This window comes from Orbicella faveolata, unplaced genomic scaffold, assembly GCF_042242905.1.
Source record: "Orbicella faveolata isolate gen_17 unplaced genomic scaffold, um_ofav_v1 contig_2, whole genome shotgun sequence".
NCBI lineage: Eukaryota > Metazoa > Cnidaria > Anthozoa > Scleractinia > Merulinidae > Orbicella > Orbicella faveolata.
Genome location: NW_028301547.1, coordinates 9,027,524 through 9,052,277, shown reverse-complemented (window position 1 = coordinate 9,052,277; position 24,754 = coordinate 9,027,524). Strand labels below are relative to the sequence as shown.

Genomic DNA, 24,754 nt, shown 5'->3' with positions numbered 1-24,754 from the left:
AATTTTCAAAATTTTCAGGTCATATTATAAAATGCTTATTGACTGAGTTAGGTCGGGCCGAACGGGAAAATATTTGGCTCTCGGTCAGGACGTCCTGAGCGAGAGCAAAATATTTTCCCGTCCCGCCCTCCCACTCAGTCAATAAGTACATATTACTGCAACTACTTCAAGATCGAGATTGCTAAAACTATATGAGGAGGAGGAGACAGGAGTAAGTGTGCAACCGTGTCTAGAAATTCTTTTAATATGAAGGCGGTTAAGAATATCTGGTAGTGATTTGCAACACCATCAGTGTGACCTAGTGTTGTTCTCGAATTAACCTTGTATGTTGGGCGGGAAAAACAAACTTTTTTAGACGAGGCAACTTGACCTTTGCATATAAGGAGTGAGGGAGGCGACTATCGAGCTCGAGGTACAGGTTGCTACCAGTGACGGAAATCCGGTCGTCTTTGACATCTTGTTTAGTATTTACTAGACATGAAGGCCAAATTATACCTTCCACAAATTGCAGATCACGTAATTAAAACTGCAATTACCGGCAACCTTACTTCAGTTGCTGTCAGGGTGCATAGAATCAAACTGTGATGCATGTTAGTTAAGATTCTCTTAACCATAGCCTTCACTAGATATAACGCCGCGCGAACTTCGACAGGCGGAGAACCCATGTTTCAAAAGAGGTGGAGTTTGAGGTCCTTTTTATTAGCCCTTTTTACAGGCAAAATCTATGCAACGTAATTTTCGCGTATTAGAAGATCTTGTTTTCTTTGACTTGTGGATTCCGGATTTCCCGAATCCGATTTCTGTGTTTTACGGTTGTCGCGTTGAAAGATTCATCGCACGCAAAAATCGCATTCACATCGATGCTGTCACTTTTGCGCTACTCACCAGTCTTCTCTTGGCAGTGTGAGCTTGGCAAGAGCCGCGCTCTTGTTGGAGCCAGGTTGATCAAAGGTCATCAAAGTATCCACCCGAAACAATCACCACTAAACCCTTACTGGATAATGTTTAATCCAATGTATGGCGTTATCCACCTTTTGCACAACCAGGCCGAATGTATAGCTGGTGGGAAGGGGGGGGGGGGGGGAGTGCTGTTCAAAACTAGTTATGTTTTACAGGCAGTATATATATTTATTAAGCACTGCTGAAGTTAATTTTTTCTTTCGTCACTCTAAAAATCAATAATTCCGAATTCCGGATTCCCGACTCCGTTTTCCGATTTCCGATTTCCGGATTCCGGATTCCGGTTTCCGGATTCCAGTTTCCGGATTCTGTGTTTTAGGGTTGCCCGTTATTAGCAGTTAAAGTTAAAACTGCTGCTTAAGTTATCATTAAGGATTATTATTATTGCTATGGTTAGCAGTTGTGTCACGAGAATGGTAACAAATCGTTCGCCAAGGCTGCGTTGTTTTGGCTCGTCACCCACTCCTCCTCAACGAACGTTCCTTGTGAGGGATGCTTAACAATAAAAACGAACTTCATTAGGAATGGAAAAGAAAAAGCACAAGAACAAATGACAAACACATCATGCACATACGCAGCAAGTTGAAACGCTCGTGCACTGTTTCGGTTCCACGACCTGGCACTGAGAAAAAGAACACACCAAGGGCTGTGAAACAACAAAATATGAGTCATTTTCTTTCTAAATTAAAGTTATTTTATTTTACTTATCAATCCATTGTGGTTAGAGACAAAGTTTAAGAGTGATGAATGAAAAACGGCTAGGAAAAATGTCGGTGACCATATCTTGTTTTCTTGAGGCGCTTGATCATCAGAGGAACTGATTTTATACAAGAAAGGTTTCCATCAATTATCAGTATTGACGATATCAAGACATTTTTAATACAATTTATATACACAACTGCTAAATGAATATGACAAATTTTATCGATGAAACCTTTGAGGTTAGAAATAAAGTTTAAGAATGCTGAAACCTGAGGCTCTTGATCTTAACAGGAACTGACTATGTACATGCGGGCTTCCATCAATTTATCATAAAGTATTTACTTTACAGTGATATAATTGACACAACATTTATATACACTACTGCTAGGAAAATATGATTTATTCTACAAATCAAACCCTTGTGGTAATGGACAAACTTTGTGAACACTGAATGAAAAAATACGAGGAAAAATGCCTGGGACCATACTGATCTTCAGAGGAACTGCAGAAGTTACTAAACAAACAATTCATTGAAAAACAATTTACTCACATTACTGTCAACTGAATAATTCCTATGCAACGTGAATTAAATTTCAGTAGTTTCTTTCTACTAGAGAAAAAGTGACGATTTCAAGATATGCCGGGTTCTCTTATCTTAACCAAATGTTTTGTCCTTATCGAAACTAAGTAAACTACAGCGTCCACCTTATTTTACAAAACAATAACATCTCTCTCTCTTATAAGGTCTCTGAGTCATCAGTGATGTCATCATGTTGCACATTCACGTACGATTTCTGAAAGAAAAAAAAAAAACAAAAAAAAAAACAAAATACATGAAAGGCTTATTATCATCTAGAACCAAGTCGTTTGTGGATAAGTATTAGGGAGTTTAAGTAACTATAGCAACGACGCCGACGCCGAGGACAACGTCAAGTTAAAAAATGAATTTACATTTTACCTATGCATCTCGGGATAATCTAATGTCATTAATATTTTAGTTTGTCTCTCTTTCTCGAAACTGAAAATATACATTTCAAAAATTCTCCGTCGAGGTTCACGTTCTCCACACAACATAGAATTTGGTCATTTCATATCAGGGATCTTTGGCAAACCACGACGGTAACAGCGACGAAAATGTCATCAAACTAAAGGGTTAATGAGCCACAAAATAGCTGTACACGTGCGTTATAAATCTTTGTGCATTTCTTTGCAGTTCTCTGCAAAACAACAGCATGAAACGACTAACTTCTCCGTACTTTGGAGAACGCGAACTGCACTGGCTACTTTTTTCGTTTCTTCCTTTGGAAATGAATGTCGCCATTGCATATTTTGCCTGAGCAAGTTTTTAGACCGATAGGCGTACTGAGCAAATCTACGTGGTTGCGACATTGGAAGGTAAAATTTAAACCCAATTTTTATAAGGCGTTGTCCTCGGCATCCCTGTCGTCATTGCTAAAGCTCCCTATTGTTGTTTTGATAATGAAGAGGACAGCAAAGAAATCCACCAAGAATTATAATGCACGTGCACGCCATTGTAATCCTCATTAAACCTTTTTCCCGTTGTCTTTGTCATTGTGTGTGTGTGTTCTTTTTTTACTGAAAATAACCTGCTTATATCGACATAGTAGAGGTTGACACGGCAATCACAAAGCAAATAAATTTTTTCGCTTTGTATATTAGAATGTGTTTGTATGCATCGCCTGCATATGCAGAATAATGGAATAAGAGTGCCAAAAGTCCGCACTGGGATTCCACATGGGCTCGGTTGACACGCCAAACACAAAGAAAAAAATATTTGTTGGCTGCAAATATCGGACTGTGTTTTTATTTATCGGCTTTATATGCAGACAAATAGAGATTATAGACGCCGAAAACACGGACTGAGATTTCTAATTTCGTAAAGTATAATTGTTACAGTCACTGTAACAAGTATACAAGCGACACATACCTTAAATATCCTTAAGAGACATTTGATCCGTTTTGTTATGTCTTCAAAAGTAGGCCTCATCAAGGGGTTTTCCATCCAACAGCTTTGCATAAGTGCATATCTGTAAACAAAATAAGATAATACTTTTACATCACATCACATCATTTGACAAGAAATGAGATGTCCTGACATTGCATAAAATATCATTTAATGGCATTGTATTATACTGCATTAGCTCGGAAGAAGGAGGAATGTGGGCGGGGAACATAAACGCCGGCGAAAAAAAGACATCAAATGTGGAACATAGATTATGTCGTCGTCCATGAAGAAGCTTTTCACAATAAATGTAGTGTACTTTGTATTTTATTATCATTCATGTTTGGAGAGTTTGGAAAAAGGTCAAGTTAAACGCTAGCTCTTTCTGCGAGGTTTTTCTGCAGTACTAGGAGACGATAGGCCCGAGTTCTTGAAAGTGCGGGCCAAACACAAAGGTCAGCAGTTAATAATTTGAAATAATTGTGGCAGCAGATTACTGAACTTACAGTTCCTCAGTGCAATGGTCGGGACGAGGCATCCGTCTTCCCGAGCAGAGGAAACTTACAAGAGCCCGTGGTGTTGCTATACCAGGGTAGGGGACCTGACCTGATAAGGGGATGAAATAAGGTCAGCTTCGATGCATGCATAAGTATTAGAAATTTGAATAAGTTGAATCCAGTGTAAAGAGAACTCGAACGAATAAATTCAAAATATACACATATTAAAAAAATAAATAAATAAATAAAAAAATGAAAAAAGCGAAGCACAATTATCATTTTGATCGGTTCTGAACACGAGGCCTAGTTACCAGTTAATCGAATCAAGAGCGGAATGCCAACAGTTAGAATTTGAAGCGCGTGTCGATTCCTTTTGTCAGTTGCCAGAGGTCTTCGTTCAGGTTTGCAATCAGTTACATATCATCAACTACCTTTGAAAATCTCGAGCAGTAAATTGAATTGTACTTTAGTCATTTCCACGTACATAAAAATGTTAACAGACTTACCAAAGGTGGTAATTTCCCATAAGACAATACCAAAAGACCATCTGAAAACAAAAAAACAAACAAACAAACAAACAAACAAAAAAAGATAAGAATTAAGAAGGCTAACTCACAAGTCTACTCAGACTGTGTGGAATTTTGAATTTTGTTGTTTAAAACAATGTTTCAGCTTTATTCCTGTAACTTTCACATATTTATTCAGCTCTTTTTTTTTTTATCAGTTTTGAGAATTATTGAGCCATTTCTATGGTTTCCTAACATTTAATAGAATTTCTAAGCTAATCCAAGATATGACAGATATTAGAAAATGACGGCGTCATTTCCGCGTCATTTGACGTCATTATTACATGTTATGGACCTTAAAAGAAATGTTTTTTGTACTCCCTATAAATCATTCAAGTTTCATCGTAATGGCTTCAATTTACTAGGAGTTACAGGAGAAAAACCTCAAAAGCCCCTCGAGCTTTGAACGATAGCGGAGTAAGATGACCAAATCCTGCCCCTACTGAACAATGTGTTCTTATTTATTGTTTTTATTGGTTGGAAGTCAATACATACACCGAATGCATCAATTGCAAGATTCTTATGTAAAACATAAAATTCAGACTAAGTTTCCCCCAGGTGTTGTCCTGGATGTTGCTATCCTCGTTGCAGAAGGTGTGACAAAAGACGTGACAATTTTAAAACAAGCAAGAAAGCTCACTTATTCGAATTTGACGCACACAGCATGATTCTGTTACTTACACGTCACTCTGTGATGTATAGACTAGATATCTCAATGATTCTAAAGACAGCCATCTCCAGGGGACCTTACCCTGTTGAAGAAAATGTACTCAGGTATTACTAACTGATATGAAAGTAAATGAATACACCCTAGTTTGATTTCTGATGATAAAATGTATTGGCTTATTGAATGAAACATATATTGCATGACCCGGGGAAAATAGCTTTCGCCGGTATACATCGAACCGAAACCTGCTTTCCATGGATATAATATGAGATATGTTGATTTATTGCAATTTTCAACGTAATTATAAGGTTAATATCAGTAACATACAGGAACTACAGATTACGTCTGTTTAAAAGTAGACTCGTCAATATTCATTTTCCGCTTTTTAGCTTTTTAGTCTTTTTAGAGTAAATTACAGTTTACTGACAAAGACCAATTCCACCTATTTTTTGAAAAAAAAACAACAACAACAACGTTTGGTATTCTTTGTTTAAATACTCGCACTGCCCATACCGAACCATTCGACTCATTCACCCGCGTTTTTTCCCTGCGCTTGACAACAGAGACATGCAATTTCTTTCCGTTTTTGCGTTCATTCTGTGGTGCAAAGTAGCCGTGTTTTTTTTTGTCTGACGGCAGCGTGTTCGGCGTCTATCCTGCACTTACATTGGACGTCTTGTTGTATATGCCACGATCTGAGATATCTCTTGCCAATCCAAAGTCTCCAAGTTTAGCAACTTTATTTTCGTCAATAAGGACATTTCTTGCTGCTAAGTCGCCATGAATACACTGTAGAAAAAAGCACATGAGGCGTTTCCATAAATTCTGGAACATGCAAAATAACCTAGCTCAAAACAGCAGCAACTAGTAAAATGAAGTTATGATATTCTTTTATGAAGTCAAAAGGTTGCCATTATGACGAAGCGAGCAACTTTGAGTCGTCATGATTACAAAATAACTTCATACGAAATGAAGGTACAGGAAAATTCCACAACTGAATGACCAATTTTGTCCTCAACAAGAAGCAATTTTTTGCATTATACTATTCAAGCGGAGACAGCTTCCGTTTCAGTGAAACTATATTTACATACACTTAGACATTTATTGACAATTTGTTGCAAATCGGAGAAGATGAAATGCATTTCCTTTCTTGGCATTTGACGCATCAAAACTTGGCTATGTTTTCTTGTAGAGCCAGAACAAGACACTTCGGAACTATATTTTCATAGTACAAGTACACTGTACACGATGTATCACGCACCTTCTTGCTTTCCAAGTGTTGCATTCCTGAGGCGATCTGCAGAGCAATTTTTATCAGGTCCCGATCATTCAGCGCACATTTGATATTCTCGTACTTGCCGTGCTCACCAGGGGCAGGCTTGGAAGTCAACAAACTTTCAAGGGTTCCTCCGGGAATCAAATCAGTGACCAGAAGAATATTTTCTAACCAAATAAAAAATAGCGGTTGGCTTTATTTAGCCTGGCCTTCTTTAAGACTCGTGAGACGGGTCTCCGTATATTTTGAACAGTATCCAAGTTTCATGAATATTTAGTCATAAATCAGCGCGGACACTTTCTCGCTGTCCCGGTGCCCCGCTCCCTTCGAATAAACTTCTCTTCTCCGAATAAAGCGCGAATGGAAAACCGCACAGACCTAAATCTTGACGACGGTGTCTATAAATCAATCATCTGCCGTGTGCCAGATTCTTTATTTTAATATTTGATTGCTCGACAGTGAAACCACCATAAGAGTTTAAGCATTTTTATTCTACTTTTGTTTTGTACATTTTAGGATTAGTCCAGTCAAGTAGCAGCCAAATGGATTATGCGCTGGCGTAAAAGCCCTGGGTGCGAGCCCTGCCTGGGGCCATTCTGTTGTGTACTTGGGTCAGACACCTGTGCCTCTCTTAGTAACTCTGCGATGGACTACCACCTCATCCAGGGGCTCAGTAGAAACAATCCTTGTCACATCATTCTACAGAATGACGTGACAAAAACCGGATTTATAAACGTTCGCCGGATGGGCTTAGCTCGAACAGATACTTAACCCCTCTGCATCCTACCGAGTCAAAGCTGAAGGGCAAAGGAACTGAAACGTTACAAAAATGAAATGGAAATTTAAGTTTGTCCTGGAGTAGCTTAATCGTGCTTTGAACATCCTGGCACTAGTATAAAATCATTCAATAACTGCCAGGTGACTGGAAACGTAGAGACAACTCATTTTATTATCAAGTTTTATTAGCTTATGGTCACGTGATGATTTCTTGGCAACTTACCACCCTGAGTACATGCGCCAACCAAGTTGACTATATTAGGATGCCATCCAGCCCGCTTCAAAATCTGTATTTCACCGAGAAGGGCAACTTTCCCAGTCTTATTAGCCGTGTCTATGTATTCACAAAAAAGAAAGGTAAACTTGTTTAGTAATTCACTCACCATTCTCAAATAGGCCCCCTCCGAGTCACCTTGTGCCCTGGTATCAAAACCAGTCTTTGGGCAAAACCATTCATACGGAAAGGTGTTCCACCCACAAGTTTATTTTCATGCAAATCAAACTCATTTTCACTTGAAAGGTTTGGCACGAAGACTCGTTTTGAAACAGAGATACAAGGGACCTCGGAAATGGTTTATTAAGATTAATAGTAGCGGTATACACATAGCGAAATACATGATGCGTTTAAGAGCCCTTAGATGATCTTAAATTTGATTTCCATTTTTTTTTCCACAAATATTTACAGCTAAGGTAAGTTAAATTCGTACAGTGTGATTTTGTGATCATCCGGGTGAGGTAAGTTCTGAAAAGAACTGTTATTGCTGACTAACTTTTAGACAACCCGAAAGGAAGTCATCTTTAGAGTAAAGTCTGGTCAAGTCTGGTCCGATGAAACTGATTGGTTAGTTGAGGCGTGATGGTATAGATTAAAAATATGATAAAACTAGTCATGAGAACCAGACGATTTTGTCTTGTGCTGACTGAGATGCAGTATAACCAACGCAAGGAGTGAATTCACTATCTACATACATACCTTTCAACTGTTTCACTGCTACATCAATGACTTTCGTATCCTTACAATGATAGCGTCCTTTATAAACAATTCCAAATTCCCCTTCTCCAAGCACTTCATCTCGGACTTCAAGTCTTTTTAGGTCGATTTCATAGTCTTCCCCGATCTCTTGGGAATTGCTAGAAGAACTTTCATTATATTTTGTGCCCTGTTTAGTTTTTTTGGTAGGCTTTGGAGGTCTGGGAGGCGTGGCCTCAAAGTCCGGTGTTGGCAGCAACTCTCTAACTTTTGGGGGCTCATGGGCAGGTGAAAAGCCAACACCTAAAGCACCTAGCTTTGGCTTTGTTTCAGCTTCTGGTTCACTCATGGAGCCACGTGAAGGCAATAACCCAGGTTCCTTTTCAGTCTCTTGCCGAACTACAATAAGATTAGTGTTCTTTTCAATTTCCAAGGGGATGTCTTGTCCTTCAAGGATGTTGCTTCTATCTCCACTACCTGGCGTCTGAAAATTAGGATTCTGGGTTTCTGACTGCAACATACCCAAACAGGTCACATTTTGTTCCGAATTTTCTTCCATTCTTTGACTCTCCTTTTCAATTTGTGGAATCGGAGGCAGTGGTCTTGCTTGAGGAGGCTTCTTGACTTGACTTTCAACACCTAATAAGGGGTTTTCCTCAGGACTGTGTCGTGACAGTGGCACCTCCTCGTGTTCTTGGGGTTCTGGATTGTTGTCGATATAATCGTACATGTTTTTGAGTTGGTCTTCCTCTTGTATCTGCCCGGTGAGTTTAACGCCCTGCTCAGGGTCTTTGTTATCATATGTCTAGAAAGAATAGTAAAAATACGTCACTGTACGTGTCTAAAACTATTGTCTTCACGGAAGGAAACTATGTAACAAAATATACAAAACGTGGACCCAGGGGTGGGGCTGCTCAGATGCATTGGTGATCGAGGGGTGTAATTCTATTAGACAAAAACGTACACATCAAACAGCCCAGAAAGTGACCAAGCACCTTTCTGTTTTTTGCTCTATAACGTGACGAGAAACGCAGAACGTGACCTACTTATGAATAAATGCCTAACACAGGAAAATACAGTGAATAAAAGCGCTTGAGGGTACATATTACGGGACAAGCAGATTTTCTGCAAAAAATGTCTTCTTTCTAATCTTGCCCATATCTACATATCCTTTGTCGGGATGATTCCATGCTCACCAGAAAAAAGAACATCGAAATTCCTCTATTTTCTTGTTGTTACACCTTTGTGTTACACATTTTAGAAGTCTATGTTTTTTTTTGTCAAACGTTAGTATGCTAAGATTTACAGACAGTGTTCTGACTTTAGTAGATAAACACGTTTAAGTACGGCATCTTGTTGATTTTTTCACCGCTGAGAAATATGACAGAAACAATGTACTGTCATATTTTAAACTACCTGATTACGAAGACATCGCCCTCTGAAGTATTGCCAAAATACACTGACACCCCCCAAAAACATAATGGCAACGGACAAAGGCACAATGATGGCTGTGATCTCGACATTTTTCCTTTTACTTGTTGCTGATAGCCCTAAAAAAACAAAATTAGAGATAAGTGTTATAAGAAGGCGCTCCTACACTAAGACCAGTGTTTCTAGTGCCTGCAGATACCCGCGGATGTTTGATTAAAATCTGTCGACATTGATTATGAGTATAACCATATTAAAATGTTAATACTAGATATCAGCGAAATGCTTATCCCCCTCGGTTATACATAGAAAAGTACTTACTTTTTAAGACTTGGACCCCTCCCCCTTCAAATATTGAGCTGAGGGCAATAGCACAAGGAAAGCAATTTTCTCAGATCATCGCAGCAAAAAAAAATAAAATAAAATAAAATAAATAAAATGAATGCTCATCAACGTATTGGTTACAAGGCAGTGATACTTCAAATCCGCTTCATATAATTCATCGAAAACGTATTGGACGTAACGTACCCTTTATTTTACGGGAGTCCTTTTTTTTTTAAACTCCTAAGGTTTTAAACAAGAAATAATTATTAAAAACAACAGTTGTAATAATTCTCTTAATAATTTCCTGACCTTTTGGTCCCTCAACGCTGGGCGCATCATCTATTTACGGAGTGAATAAAACAAGAATAAAATCGATTATTCTCGTATAAATATAATATTAACATTCCCTCAATATGTTCGTAGCTTCTAGCTTGTTTCTTAGAAAAGAAAAGTCCAGTTTTGGTTTAGTCTGGTTCCCCGAGAAACATTTGATATTTGGGACATTTACCAATGAAATACTTCTAAACTTTGTTTACTTTGTTCGCGGGCATTTTCACATGAGCGCCAGTGGAAAAGTTTGCCTGCTACAGCAACCTTAAAAGTGCACTGAATTTCGCATCCTGCACTAAATTTTAATGTTACTCTGAATAATGGTTGACTGTGCTTGCAGCTTATCAGATTCGGTACAGTTTCAGTGAAATAAAGAAAGAAGTAGAAATAATAAATAAAAGAAGATATAGAAATTTACAATAAATAAATAAATAAATAACTACATACATACATAAATAGTAGAGGAATATAAGGCAAATTATTCTAAACCACCTGTTTTATCAGTTTGGCTGCCATTACTTATAACAGTACGATAGCATGTGATTTGTCAAAGTAAGTTAATCAAAAGTTCAGCAGAAAGTGCCCCCACCCCATCCCCCCATATATTAGAAATCAAAAACACAACAGGAAATACCTCTATATCCTAATGCTGCACTTGAAGTCTTTACTCCAGCACTGTTCTTTGCAACACAATGATATATACCATAATCATTGCTCTTGACTTCTGTTATAACCAACTGGCTGAAAATGCTATTGCCATCGCCTGTTAAGTTCTCTGGCGTTGGGTTGTATTGAACAGAACCTGAATCATTGTCTCTTACCCACGTGATGGTTGGTTTGGGATAACCAGTAGCAGTGCAATTAAAAGTCACATTGGACCCGAGAACAGCAGTTTGGTTGACTGGAACGTTGACGATCTCTGGACTTTTGTCTACAGAGTGGATAGATAAAGATAGATATCGAGGAAAAGGTTGTTGTTATTCATCGTGGTAAATGCAATAATAAAGTGTATTGTCGTTTGTCTCACGATGTAGTCACTTGAGATGTAGATCGCGACGTTTCGACTGCTTACTGCTAGTCTTCTTCAGGCGATAAGGTCGACTGATTGCACGGTATCATTTATATACACCTAGGGGCCAAACCACCCCCAAAATGTTTCGTCAGTTCTTGAATATTTCACATTATTTCGCATTACTTAAAAAGTATTGACTCTTTCTACACCAAATTTGGCAGGTGAGCAGGAGACCGATTGCCAATTATATTTACCTCGGTTACCTCGGTTACCTCGGTTACCTCGGTTATACATAGAAAAGTACTTACTTTTTAAGACTTGGACCCCTCCCCTCTTCAAATATTGAGCTGAAGGCAATAGCACAAGGAAAGCAATTTTCTCAGATCATCGCAGCAAAAAATAAATAAATAAATAAATAAATAAAATAAAATGAATGCTTATCAACGTATTGGTTACAAGGCAGTGATACTTCAAATCCGTTTCATATAATTCATCGAAAACGTATTGGACGTAACGTACCCTTTATTTTACGGGAGTCCTTTTTTTTTTAAACTCCTAAGGTTTTAAACAAGAAATAATTATTAAAAACAACAGTTGTAATAATTCTCTTAATAATTTCCTGACCTTTTGGTCCCTCAACGCTGGGCGCATCATCTATTTACGGAGTGAATAAAACAAGAATAAAATCGATTATTCTCGTATAAATATAATATTAACATTCCCTCAATATGTTCGTAGCTTCTAGCTTGTTTCTTAGAAAAGAAAAGTCCAGTTTTGGTTTAGTCTGGTTCCCCGAGAAACATTTGATATTTGGGACATTTACCAATGAAATACTTCTAAACTTTGTTTACTTTGTTCGCGGGCATTTTCACATGAGCGCCAGTGGAAAAGTTTGCCTGCTACAGCAACCTTAAAAGTGCACTGAATTTCGCATCCTGCACTAAATTTTAATGTTACTCTGAATAATGGTTGACTGTGCTTGCAGCTTATCAGATTCGGTACAGTTTCAGTGAAATAGAGAAAGAAGTAGAAATAATAAATAAAAGAAGATATAGAAATTTACAATAAATAAATAAATAAATAATAGAAGAATAAAAGGCTATTATTCTAAACCACCTGTTTTATCAGTTTGGCTGCCACTACTTATAACAGTACGATAGGATGTCATGTGTCAAAGTACGTTAATCAAAAGTTCAGCAGAAAGTGCCCCCACCCCATCCCCCCATATATTAGAAATCAAAAACACAACAGAAAATACCTCTATATCCTAATGTCGCACTTGAAGTCTTTACTCCACCACTGTTCTTTGCAACACAATGATATATACCATAATCATTGCTCTTGACTTCTGTTATAACCAACTGGCTGAAAATGCTATTGCCATCGCCTGTTAAGATCTCTGGCGTTGGGTTGTATTGAACAGAACTTGAATCATTTTCTTTTACCCACGTGATGGTCGGTTTGGGATAACCAGTGGCAGTGCAATTAAAAGTCACATTGGACCCGAGAACAGCAGTTTGGTTGACTGGAACGTTGACGATCTCTGGACTTTTGTCTACAGAGTGGATAGATAAAGATAGATAGGTAGATAGCTTTATTGAATAAAATCATTGCAGCCCCCGAAGAGGCTGAGTTGTGACATACTTTAAACTCGTTAATGATGACAATTCGTTACTTCCCTAGAACGTGTAAAATAAAATTGCTTATGGACGTAAGCAGTGTAGCTACAAATCCGCTTGATGTGGATAATAAGTCACGTATTGCACGTAAAGGACAGTTCATTTTATCGGGAGTCCTTTTTAAAACCTCCGAATTCCTAAACGTAAAATAGTTAAAAATACCAATTAAAATGATTGCCTGACCTTTCTTTGTTGGATTTGGGGATCTCATGCTGAAACTCTTTACAACAGCTATTTACAAAGTGAATACAAGAAAAAAAAAATGGTTTTTGTCATATGAATATGAGATAAACAGCTTACTTTCTAAACCGTGGTTGGTCATATTAACTGGAGTATTGATAGATTCTGCCTTCCCTACCGAACCAAAACGTCTTGCGTCACGTGCACGTTGGGAGGTCAGACCTAAAATATGCTTTATTTGGCACATTGTTAGCATTATGGGTTAAAGAAATACATCGATAAGAACAATACAATGTGCATGCACAGCCGGACACGTTCACTTCCCATAAAACACTTTTGGGATCAAAATGGCGGTCGTGTACCTCCGCTAAATACTTAAGGGGGAGGGACTGGTGGTTTAAGTTATTACATTATGATTTAACAACAACAACGGAAGATTTTCAACTAATATTATCGGAACTTATGTGGTAAAGCTGAAAGCAAGCTAGATCGCAAAAAGGTTCTTACACACTCACCATGATTTGTCCCTTGCTACCCTTATATCCACGGAATGTTCCTTGTCGACAATCACATGTAAATGTACAAATACTACTTTTTTGTCCTTTGAAATTATTTAGGCCTAAAACGCAGTGCCGGGTCATTTGACGAATGTTACTAATATTTGGAATTTGTTATCATAAGTAGTAGAAGAAGAAGAATTAGACATGGATTACAAATATAAGTGTAAAACTAATCATAGACAATTTTACCTGTCCTGCTATTGGAATAGTCCAAGTTAGGTTAATATTTTGTTTTAAGTTTTATTTTTATTTCTAATAAACAATTATATTATGAGCCCGAGTCAAAAATCACGCATAGAAATCGAGAGCCAATAATCTAATTGTTTTAGTATAAATCTAGTAGTCGTTTAAAACTTTATATAAATCCTTTTCACAGACACTTCGAAAACGCCAAAAAGCGGCCGTCATTATGTTAACAAGTGCAAACTGCTACGCTACTCACTATCCATCATATAATAGATAGTGAGTAGCGTAGCCAATCATGCCAGAGAGCGGCATTCGTGATAAAACGCTAGCAGATTTATACTAAGGTAAATTAGAATGAAATTAATTAACTTTCTGTTTGAAAGGAGGAAATTGCAATCATTTCATTAATTCTTTTTACTTACCTTGCACAAGAATTTTTTTGGTGCTGCAGACATCTATACCATTCCTCGCTCTGCAAGTGTATTTACCAAATGTTTCGTTCGTCAGGGCACTAACTGTAACTGTGCAGCTCATGTATGTAGCTCGTGGCGAGTCAGCGTAACATTTATTCCCGAATCGTTTATCTTGTGGGTCAAACCATTCAATTTGTTTTGGTTTTGTTTTTTCACTCTTGTGACTATCAGCTTGCCAAGCAGTGCAAGTCAAGTTAACAGTTTCATTAACAGTTACATGTAGCTTGCTGGATGGCGGAGTTATTTCAATCCTAGGTTCGCCTGATTGCAAAGGGAAAAAAAGAGACCAAAAGACATGTTTCAATAGATGCACGTATTCGTTACACAAGTCAATTTGCTAGAGATCAAAGCTTTGTGTTATGGTGCTTAAAACATGCAAAAATGTAAGTTCTTAACGGCCAAGTTTTACGGAACATAGCTATTGCTTTCTCGACCCCTCAGTTCTTATTGTAATTCTGTTTCGTCTTTTCAAACAATCACCATCCTTGTCTTTGTTTAATCCTCCTTCGTCAACAAGGTGCCCTGGAGGCGTTGACGTCTTAATCACCACAGTTCAAATAAACTGTGTTCTAATATTTCCTATTTTGCAACCGCTGGCCAACCCATCTCCTAGATATGTATATTGTTATTTAGTCCATTTCAATATAGTGCTGATATTATAACTTACCGGGATTGTTGCTGTTACAATACTGACACCAGGCAGATGGGAGGATGGATAAACCAGTAACAGCAAGTAATAACAGGAAGTACTTGGTACTGCATCCCAGCCAAGAAATACTGGCCATCATCACACGTCTCAGACTATGAATTCTTTTGGTTCAAATAATCTAATAGTGAAACATTTGAACCGGTGTTGGATTGTTGTGACAACAAAATACAGCATAATATACTCAACAAAATATGCCGCTCATGATTGGTCAACTTACGATCAAAAAAGAGGTTTACCTAATCGGGAAGGGAAAAAAAAAAATAAATAGGATCATTCGTCAAATGACCTGGCACTACATTGTGCGCCTAAATAAATTCAAAGAACAACAACAACAAAAAAGTGGAGTAAACAAAGTGAAGCTCCCAGAGAGGCCGGCCTATAAAAGGTTTCAGTTAAGTTGAGATCATTTCATCAAAAGGTATTCCCTCTCGTCCCATTCTCCATTATTTCCTACCTTTATTATCCCTGCCTTTTAATTTTTTGTTCTCCCTCTTGTGACTTTGAAAACATTTTTGAATGGACAATTTATCTTTTTTTGTATAGTTGGATTTTTAATTTTTAATTTTTCTTAATTAACGGTATCACAGGCTCGTTAGTTTTTAATACAACTATTGTGTGCTACGCTCTTTAATTAAAGATTGATTCATTGCTTGCTCGCTTGATTGTCAAACTTTAGTATTGAACTGAATAGCCTTTTGAATATTCGCCATGTTTTCGTAGTACAGATGTTGTCAAACCAACCGATCTCCTTAATAGACGCTTTTCGCCGAATATAAAAATGAATTTTTTTTTTTTCAGATTTGTGGAGGTACGCACGTGCGCATGTGCGCACGTGCGTAAATATAATTATATGGTCGCTACGCTTCTGTTGCTACCTTTTATTGGCTAGTAGTAATTTGGTTAGCCACTGTTCTTCTGTTAACCTTTTTCCATCAAAAATACTGACATTTGCGTTTCAAATTCTCACAAACGTCCAGGCCATGAAATCCGGTAAAATCTACCCACGTCAAGGCATGGGTTTGGGGCTCATTTCAAATATTTCAATCAAACAACGACAAACTCGCCAACTCGATACGTGCTACCTTACTAACATACTGCTCAATAAACCACTGACAACAAGCACTCACAGGAACTACTCAATCCTGATAGAGATCTGGACTCTCATTCGCTAAGAGCTCGCAATCTATTTTAAACGAATTAAGGAAAGTGAAAGTGAAATTCGGTGCGAAGTGGTTAAATTGGAAATGATCGACGGATACAGCGGCTTGATGCAAATTTGAGCACGGACAATCAGCATGGCGAACAAAGACGACACATGACTTAAGTATTTACAATAATGTTTAAGGTAAAGATTTACGAAGAAAATCTAATACGAAACACAGCAAAAATTACTATTCATCTCGAGGCGTGGAAGACAACGGTGGATAGACATATTAAGCAATGCCAGTCAAAAAGAAAATAAAGCTTATCTTTCAGATATACCGTGGTTCGACAACTAAGGCGATTCAAAATCTTCATCGAAAACCGAATGTGAAAATACTTCAGTACTCCGAAGAAAGCACGAAGAAAAACTTCAGACTGCGGCGTAATTCGGAAACGGCAACTCCTTACTTTTAAATACGAAAGGTGCGTACAACTTGGAGATTCAGTTAGTTAGCTTGCTTAGTAACAAAAGGTAACAAAAAATCTACTGAAAATCTAACCTGTGTAACGTCCAGTGAAGAAACTTCAGTCTGGTAACAATGCGGACTTTTACAGAAATGAAAGTCCTTCTGTGATGAGGTAAACCGTTGGGTAGATTTCAGCCCGCCGTGGAGTAAGACTTTCTGCTCAGGTTAATAAAAACGGCACGCAGTTCAATAAACCCTTGAAACTCAGCCTAGTCTGGAAAATCAAAACAAAAACGTAGGAGTTTTAGCGCTGTTGCTTTGATCTTAAATTCTTCACATTCAACTTTGAAGAAACACTGCTTTCCGTACAGGTTTTGCAGAAAGTGCATGAAAATTTACGCACGAAGTAATATGCCAAATTTTTACCTAATAAAGAAGAAAAGTTTGCTGCAGCGAAATTGTCACGAAGTAAGGCCATGTTCGTATTTTCGCACTAGCTTGCAATTGAAGTAATGCGGGGAGTCTTTTCAAATGCAAATGAACCTCCGTGCTATGATTAACATACGTCTCAGACTTTACCGAAACCCACCATGAATGTTTCAGCACGTGCTATTAAGTTTCACTTTTTTAAAAGGCTGAGCTGGGTGTACAACGTTCTTTTTTCCTTCTGTTTTGTGCGTCTGTTCACCAGTGTACACACTGGGATCAGCGACCAAGTATAAGCGGTCCTTTGTTCGAGCTCTCGTCACCCTGGAAGGGTTTACTACCTTTTGCGATACGACGCAAGCATACAAACAGGAAGATCAATGACGACTACAAGTAATGTCATTGCGCCTGAACATGTCAGCCCGTGCGTGTTGCAGACGTAACACTCTTAAAACTTGCCTTGGTTATGATTGTGCCCAAGTCGCACGACACGGCCTATCGTAATAGACGCAAATACCGATCGACACTTTACGTCAAAACTGCAGGTGTTCTGGATCTTGAAGGGTCATTGTCGTAAGAAACTTAATTTTAATGGTAATATTTTTCACGGAGTGGGTTAACTTGTTTAGTTTCTACCGCTGTTAAAAATAGTTCGCGGAAAAAGAAGTGAAAGGTATGCATTGCCTCAATAAGATGATAAATATAAGTTTCCTTCTAGAAAATTACTCATTTTAATTATTGTGAACCATTAATCCTGGCTTCGATCTGATTGCTACTATCATGTGGCCGAAAAAAGTCCAGTGATCGTTACGAACATATGCAAATGGTAACCGGTAGTCATAAGGATTAAGCTCATTTTATTCTCTAACCGTAGCACTCATAAACGCCTTAAAAAGCGCCTTAAAAACGCCTTAAAAAACGCCTTAAACTCGGCGTTTGATTCTGCAATCTTTCTTTGTTCACTAGATTTCAGGAATCCATGATTTTTGATTTCAAGAAAGGCTAAATGTCCTTAGTGCGCATCGAAATAAGCAGGTGCAAATGAGATGCTGATAACCAGCGTGGCCTTTCGTCAGAAGAATACGTTTGATGCTCATGCTTAATGCGCCAGTAAAAACCAGTCTTGATTATTATCAACCAGACAAAATATTTCTCATACTGAGTTCTGGTTTATCACTACTCTTCGGCTGTTATTGTTAATTTCACCTTTGGTAGGTCATAATTAATTCTGTTTGTATTAAGTAATTTCTTATAAATATTCGTTCCTACATGCGAGGAAGTGAATAACAAAAAAAATCAAAAAAATATACGAAAAAAATTATCAAATAATAATAAAACGCCTAATGCAGAGACAGAAAATAACGTAAGGAACAGAATGAGATGGCCGATTTGGGAACCTTAAGATCGTAGATTTTACATCAAATATTGTTTGAATCATTTCCCTCTAGTATTGGCTGAAGTCGTTTAAAAATCATCGTTGAACCTCGTAGAATAGTCGTGTTACAATGAGCGTGAAAAAGAAGTCAGAAACTCATGAAGTAATACAACCAATCATAAAATACGCGAAAACGTGGAGAGCCTCCCATTCTCATTTCGACAGAATAATAAAAGACTTCGGAGGTGACTAAGTTTTAAGAATAATTAAAGATCATCTCTCCCCTCATTTTCTTGACCAGAGGAACCTTTCCATAACCACGAACTATACAATTGATGGTCTGTCAATGCTGCTTTGTTGTCGTCTAAAAGGAAATATGATATAATACGCGACGGCTCCAGCTATTTACGAGCGGTAGTTGAGGGTTTTTCCTAGTCCCGAAGTCCCAATTTTGGGAATTTCTCTCGAGTTTCCGGCCTCGCATGAAGTGGAATAACAGTATCAAGAAGAAAAAGACATACAATGGCCGTATTTACCAATAGAAAAGAATAATGTGTCTCAGACGCACGAGGCGTCTAACATTAAGTGCGTCTAAGTAAGTATACGAGATACTTAAAGCTCGTGCGAAGATAAGAAAGCTATTTTGAGAGAGACGGTTACTCGCTTGATTACACTTTTAATTTTGTCAAACGGATTCCCAGTTCAGAAAAATCCATCAGTTCGTTAGTCGTGTCGTATTTACCTAGACAAATCATACGTCTGTGACCTACATGTTTAATGCGTCTGTGTCTTCCTGACATATAGAATTTTTAAGTTCTTCTGAAAAGTTAATACGCTTTATTTAACGTGATCACCTAGAACGATAACACGTCTGGGACATTTGTCTATCTGAGACGCACGGTCGTCTGCCTAGGTAATACGATTGGCTAGGTAATACTTGAGAAGGCAAGTTATTTGTCATCTATGTCATCACTAGCATGGTTCTAAACCGTGTACTCTCTTTGGCGAGAAAAGATAAAAATCGGGATAACTAGTCCTAGCGTTCAAAGGCTATGTAGATTTAAGTCGGAGTAGCCTACAAACTTTTGGACAACTCCATAGCAAGTAGAGAACTCGAAAGAGAGAGACCAAAAAAAGATACTCACCGTTGCCGAAGCGATCGACTCATTGGATTGTCTCGTGAAAGGTTTTAAGTCAATGATTAGTGAACGTACGTTTCTTGAGCAAAATAATCCAACACGCCTAACACGAAACCCTAAGTCATAAAAGTGTTCTGTGGTAAGCTGTCACTGGCGAATATTTTCCGTGTTGCTCGGGACGCCAGCTCATTAATTAAATATGATTTTGCATAATTTCCATTGCCGGTTGAATAAAAACATTACTTTATGTGGATTAGTCTGGAACTGATTGTTATCGACGCCGGACGACCTTTAAACCGAGACTGAGGAAGTTGTAAAAGAAGAAATTTCTTGAAGGGAAATTTCTAGGCTGGTGAAATATTTCGATTTTGATTCTGAATTTTCGATCAGTCTGAAATATACCTTTTCTACCGGACATTCTTCAGAATCTTACATTTGTCCATTTTTGTGGCCTACAGTAGTTTTCTACACAGGTAAGCATAGACCGTCATTGCGTGACAGGCCCAAAGAGCCTCTGCGTAGGAGGCAACTTTGGGGCAAGTATTGTGACAAGTATAACTTAAATAGGAAACATTTACAAGGACGTTTGTCCACTCCCTTAATTTCTGGGGGTAGAACTCAATAATCCTACGTGCGCTAATAAAGCACGTGGGTCTGGCTTTCCTTACTTCGCTTCGCGCGTGTAACGCAAAGGTGAGCCTACTCGCAAGCTTTTGGAAATCATTCAAGTGTTTAACACAGCCCGGGTGAATACTGTGCTGACACATCACGTACAGACCAATGAAGTACAAAATCTGGATCGCCACCCGTTTATTGAACTTCGTACCAGTTGCAGTAGTTGTCCTTACTGCACACGTGGGCCGTGCGAGAGGTTTTCTGCTAAAGTAATGTTTAGTTGAGGTAGAAGGTGTAGTCAAGGACAGGAAGTCCTTGCCCATCCACTTTGCATATCGTTATTAATCACAGATTGTTCAATAGAGCAATAGTCACAGTAGTCTCAGTGCATGGCTCCGCTTGCCAGGGCTATCCATGATGTTGTCATCTGAGCGCGCGGCAAACTTGACAGTAGCTTTATCTTAGTCGGTACAACGTGTCAAATTGTGTAACGCAATGAAATTCCAACAGTATAGAAATATACGTTGTAGTGACGATTTTAGTATAATTTGTCGTCACCAATATTCTATTTTTCAAATGCATATGAGCAAATTATGACGAGGTGACTTCATTACTTTGCTTTACTGTACTTATCATATAAAGGCGCAAAGGTCCACTATGCGTGACTCGCAAATTTATTCACCACGTGCTACAAGAATGTGATTTTTCCAGGAAAATTACGTTATCACTCTCACATTCTTCGGGGTAACACTATACACTAGGCTAAATTGCTCTCCTTTTTGTAATTTGCTCATATGCATTTGAAAAATAAAATATTGGTGACGACAAAATATACTAAAATCGTCACGCAAGAAGTTCTTGCGCCGCAAGAACACGCAAACCGCCGCAAGAAGTAAAAATGTCGTGTTTTTGCGGTTTACCCGCAAGAACATTCGAAACGCAAGAAGTTGAAAGTCTAACCGCAAGAAGCCGCAAGAAGTTGAAAATCTAACTGCAAGAAGCCACAAGAACTTATGAATCTTACCACAAGCCGCAAGAAGGCGCAAGAAGTTGTTGCAGGTCAAAACGTCTGTTCGTTGATAAGTACCATATGTTGGTGGTCGAAATGCTCAGCGTTTGCTCGCAATGTTATCCATAAGATAAGTCACTGCGGTGGGAAGAGATATATTTCTAACAGGTGAGACCAGATCTGGATTTATGTTTGCTTATACTGTGAAAATAATATCGAACGCACTCGCTTATTACGTCCTCGCGTGTTCATGACACCTACGGGAAAAAAGCCCTTCGATCACTTGAACATTCTGCTGGCAGATAATTATGCAACAATCACAAAACGTCTCCAAATAATGAAGCTCATGAAGAAACAGTCCACGTAGAAACATCGAACTACGATGTAGTTAGTCTGGGTTTCAACGCTTTTTCTTCTGCAAAATTCATTATCATTCAGAAGTGTTGTTGTCTTCTTCTTGCAGATATGTAAGCGAAGACAACTTTCGTTGAAATCGCACACTGAACCGCAAAGACTGCGTGTACACTACGATGTTGTAAATTTCTTTGAGAGCTTTTCGCAGAGTTAATCTTGCAGAAAATATATTTTGTGTTTCTTAACAAACGGTAATCAAGGAAACTTGAAAGTTGCCTATGGAAGCGAACTTCGTAAATTCTACCCTGTTTGCAATGTGGTAAAACATTACCGGTATAACTCTAAAATAGTTTATACGCGCGAGAAACGTGACCACGTGCCTAAATGGAACACACATGTTTTCGTCGGGTAACGGGGCAAATCAGGTCACTCCGATAAGGCTACAGTTACCTTATCCCGACGATACTGCGGAAGAGGAGTGTCAGGGTTACCAAAAGTAGTCTCGTTGTCAAAAGAAATGAATTCAGTTGCGCGATTGTCACGGTGCTACCGGTCTCAACTATTGCTCGCGGAAAAGAGAGTACATTAAGTTAAAAGTTAAACAATAAAGTGACTTCTTATCTCATAAGGCGTAAATTACTGGCCTGGTTTTTTCCGTGTTTATTAATTTTTATGTTTGAGAAACTACAACCATAGCACGCTCGAAAAGTAAGGTTAGGACATTATGCTCACAGGTTTGACGCCTTAAGACTCACTGTTAGACTTCACAGACTCGAAACAATACAGTCTATAGCGTGCTTTTTTTAAAAAATAGAGCTATTGCAAAATACACGGTGATGACAAGGAAATACAATAACGGTGCAAAATGTTATCAGACAAAATATCTCTCCGGGGAAAAAGAGTTATCATTATACAAAAGATATCCCTTTATCCTGATAAGACAGCATGCACTGATAACAATCATGTTGTGACGCCTTGAATTCGCATAAAGTCTTCAAACATTACTGACGCGTGAAAAGTCACGCTTGTCATGCATGCATGTAGTCCTGTGCTTGTTTTCGCCGACTGAGAAGCGTGCTTGTTTCAAAATTTGGGCTACACTTGGAAGCTACTTCCCAGTAAATAAGTGTTTTTTTGACCTTTGTTTCGAACAAAAAAAAAAAAGCCATTTCAAATGAGCTCATTTCGCGCCGCTATCGATCACACCGCGGTTCGGGGACTCCGGAACACATCGTAATAATAATTGTAAACAGTAAAATTTCCTCCATGTCGCCGAAAAACAAAACAAAGTGAAATTCAGAACCAACCGATAAAAAATGTACTGTTATTAAAAATAATTATAATCCAACAAAAAGCCAAAGGCCTCATCTCTATAACAATCTGTAACGTTGCTTTGAGACACTCTCGATTCACAGGTTTTCAGTTTTAGTACGCGACAAAAATCTTCCCACTGTCAGTGATAAAATCTACCGACTGATTTATTCGCGAACGAAAACTCTCTCCAAGGAAGACTTCAACAGCGTATAGACTTTACATGGCTTACAATTAAGCACTTATAATTTTAGTCACATCATTAAGAAACTTCCCAAGATCTCTTGTGTAACGGTAGCCGTATACATAGTAAGGCCGACGATTTATTTGTTAGTCGGTACGGCTGAGAATCAACTTCTTCTTCTGTTATATTTGTTTACGTTTTGATGGATTAAAGTATATATTTGGCGGCCGACGTTTGTTCCAAGTGCGATTTTGGTAACGTCTAGGCAACTGCAGAGCAATTTGAGATCCCGCAAAGATAAAAGATAAAAGAAAGATAAAAGCTAAAAAAGTCTAGATTTTCTTGTGTGACATTCTTGTGGCTTGGCGTCACATCAACTCGATAGCAAGTCTGCGTGGTCCGACCCTCCCCAAGCAACAGCGGCGGCAAAAGGATTTGGTCTGCGTGGGGAGCCATTCTTTTGCTTTGTCGTCATAACAAAGTCAGTTGACGAGAGACCAAAAGAATGATAGCCCTGACCTGTACATCCGCCTCTCCCCTAAAAATATATAACTTAAAAAGAAACAACAAAATAAATTACAAAATGCAATGAGAGGGGAAAACTTTCCGGCGCGTAAATACTGACAACAAAGATTCTCGCATTCCGTTTTCATAGTAATAACTAGTTTTAGGGATCACTAAGGGAGCATAAACATCCTCTCTTACATACTTTATTTATTTCAACACGGTAAAATCTTCAGTGATTAATTAAAATTTTAAAAAAAGTTCAATTATAGCAACAGTTTAACAAGATTGTCGTAAAGGAGCTTGACTGACAGTTGCTGTAAAATCAGTCAATTTCCCACATAAAGCGTCCAAGAGAGTCTAATGAGGGTCCCCAATAGGTTCGGCGGGATGCGGAATTTGGCTTTTTTTGATCTTTGGAATTTGAGCTGAAAACAGGAGCGGGAAGCGGGAATTACAATAACGAGCGGGAGCGGGACTTCGTGTTTTTATGGGGTTGGGATGTGGGATTCGCAAGCGGAACAGAGCGGGATAAGGGATTCTAATGACACCTGTCCATTTCCGACAGTTTCGACGCTTGCGTCTTTAATCTTGGCCCCCCGATCCTTTCCTGTTTTTCTAGTCTTTCGACCTTTTCCAGAGCGCTTGGCTTGTTTCGGCCAGGATGGCCACACTGAATGGCGATGATAGTGATTTACCGAACGTGACGAATTGCGTCACCATATATATATTTGTGAAAAGGATGTGCGAACAGGAATGCCTTCATTCAAAAAGAAAAGTTCTGAGGCACGATTTCAAGGAAAGGGAAGACTGAAAGCTTTGGAAGATATTGTCCAGTGTGTTTACGGGCCAGTTCTTGAATATGGGAACGAACAATCTTTTTCTTTCACTGATACGTGGATAAAAGAAAACAAAACAGGAAACCGTGACAGAAACAAACGTTGTAATCATTTGTGTTAACTTATCTG

General features: G+C 38.5%; 1 protein-coding gene across 2 annotated transcripts; it reads right to left on the bottom strand.

Annotated features, from left to right (window-relative positions):
* Window positions 1–1,631: 1,631 nt before the first annotated feature.
* Window positions 1,632–17,417, bottom strand: LOC149111858 (uncharacterized). 2 transcript variants are annotated; one of them, XM_089289441.1, is made up of 19 exons: window positions 17,296–17,417; window positions 16,963–17,143; window positions 15,218–15,377; window positions 14,500–14,811; window positions 13,452–13,553; window positions 12,731–13,027; window positions 12,097–12,126; window positions 11,095–11,391; window positions 10,440–10,469; window positions 9,795–9,928; window positions 8,382–9,183; window positions 7,632–7,742; window positions 6,617–6,798; window positions 6,022–6,144; window positions 5,370–5,440; window positions 4,629–4,669; window positions 4,132–4,231; window positions 3,611–3,710; window positions 1,632–2,456 (listed from the first exon to the last, which is right to left on the bottom strand). In XM_089289441.1, exons 3-19 carry the CDS (start codon window positions 15,336–15,338, stop codon window positions 2,400–2,402), a joined length of 2,910 nt encoding a protein of 969 aa, XP_089145567.1. In that variant the 5' UTR covers window positions 15,339–15,377; window positions 16,963–17,143; window positions 17,296–17,417; the 3' UTR covers window positions 1,632–2,399. The 2 variants fall into 2 exon arrangements, with proteins under 2 accessions (XP_089145567.1, XP_089145568.1); XM_089289442.1 differs by lacking the exon at window positions 13,452–13,553 and adding an exon at window positions 13,335–13,382 and having other exon boundaries at window positions 17,296–17,416.
* Window positions 17,418–24,754: the final 7,337 nt, after the last annotated feature.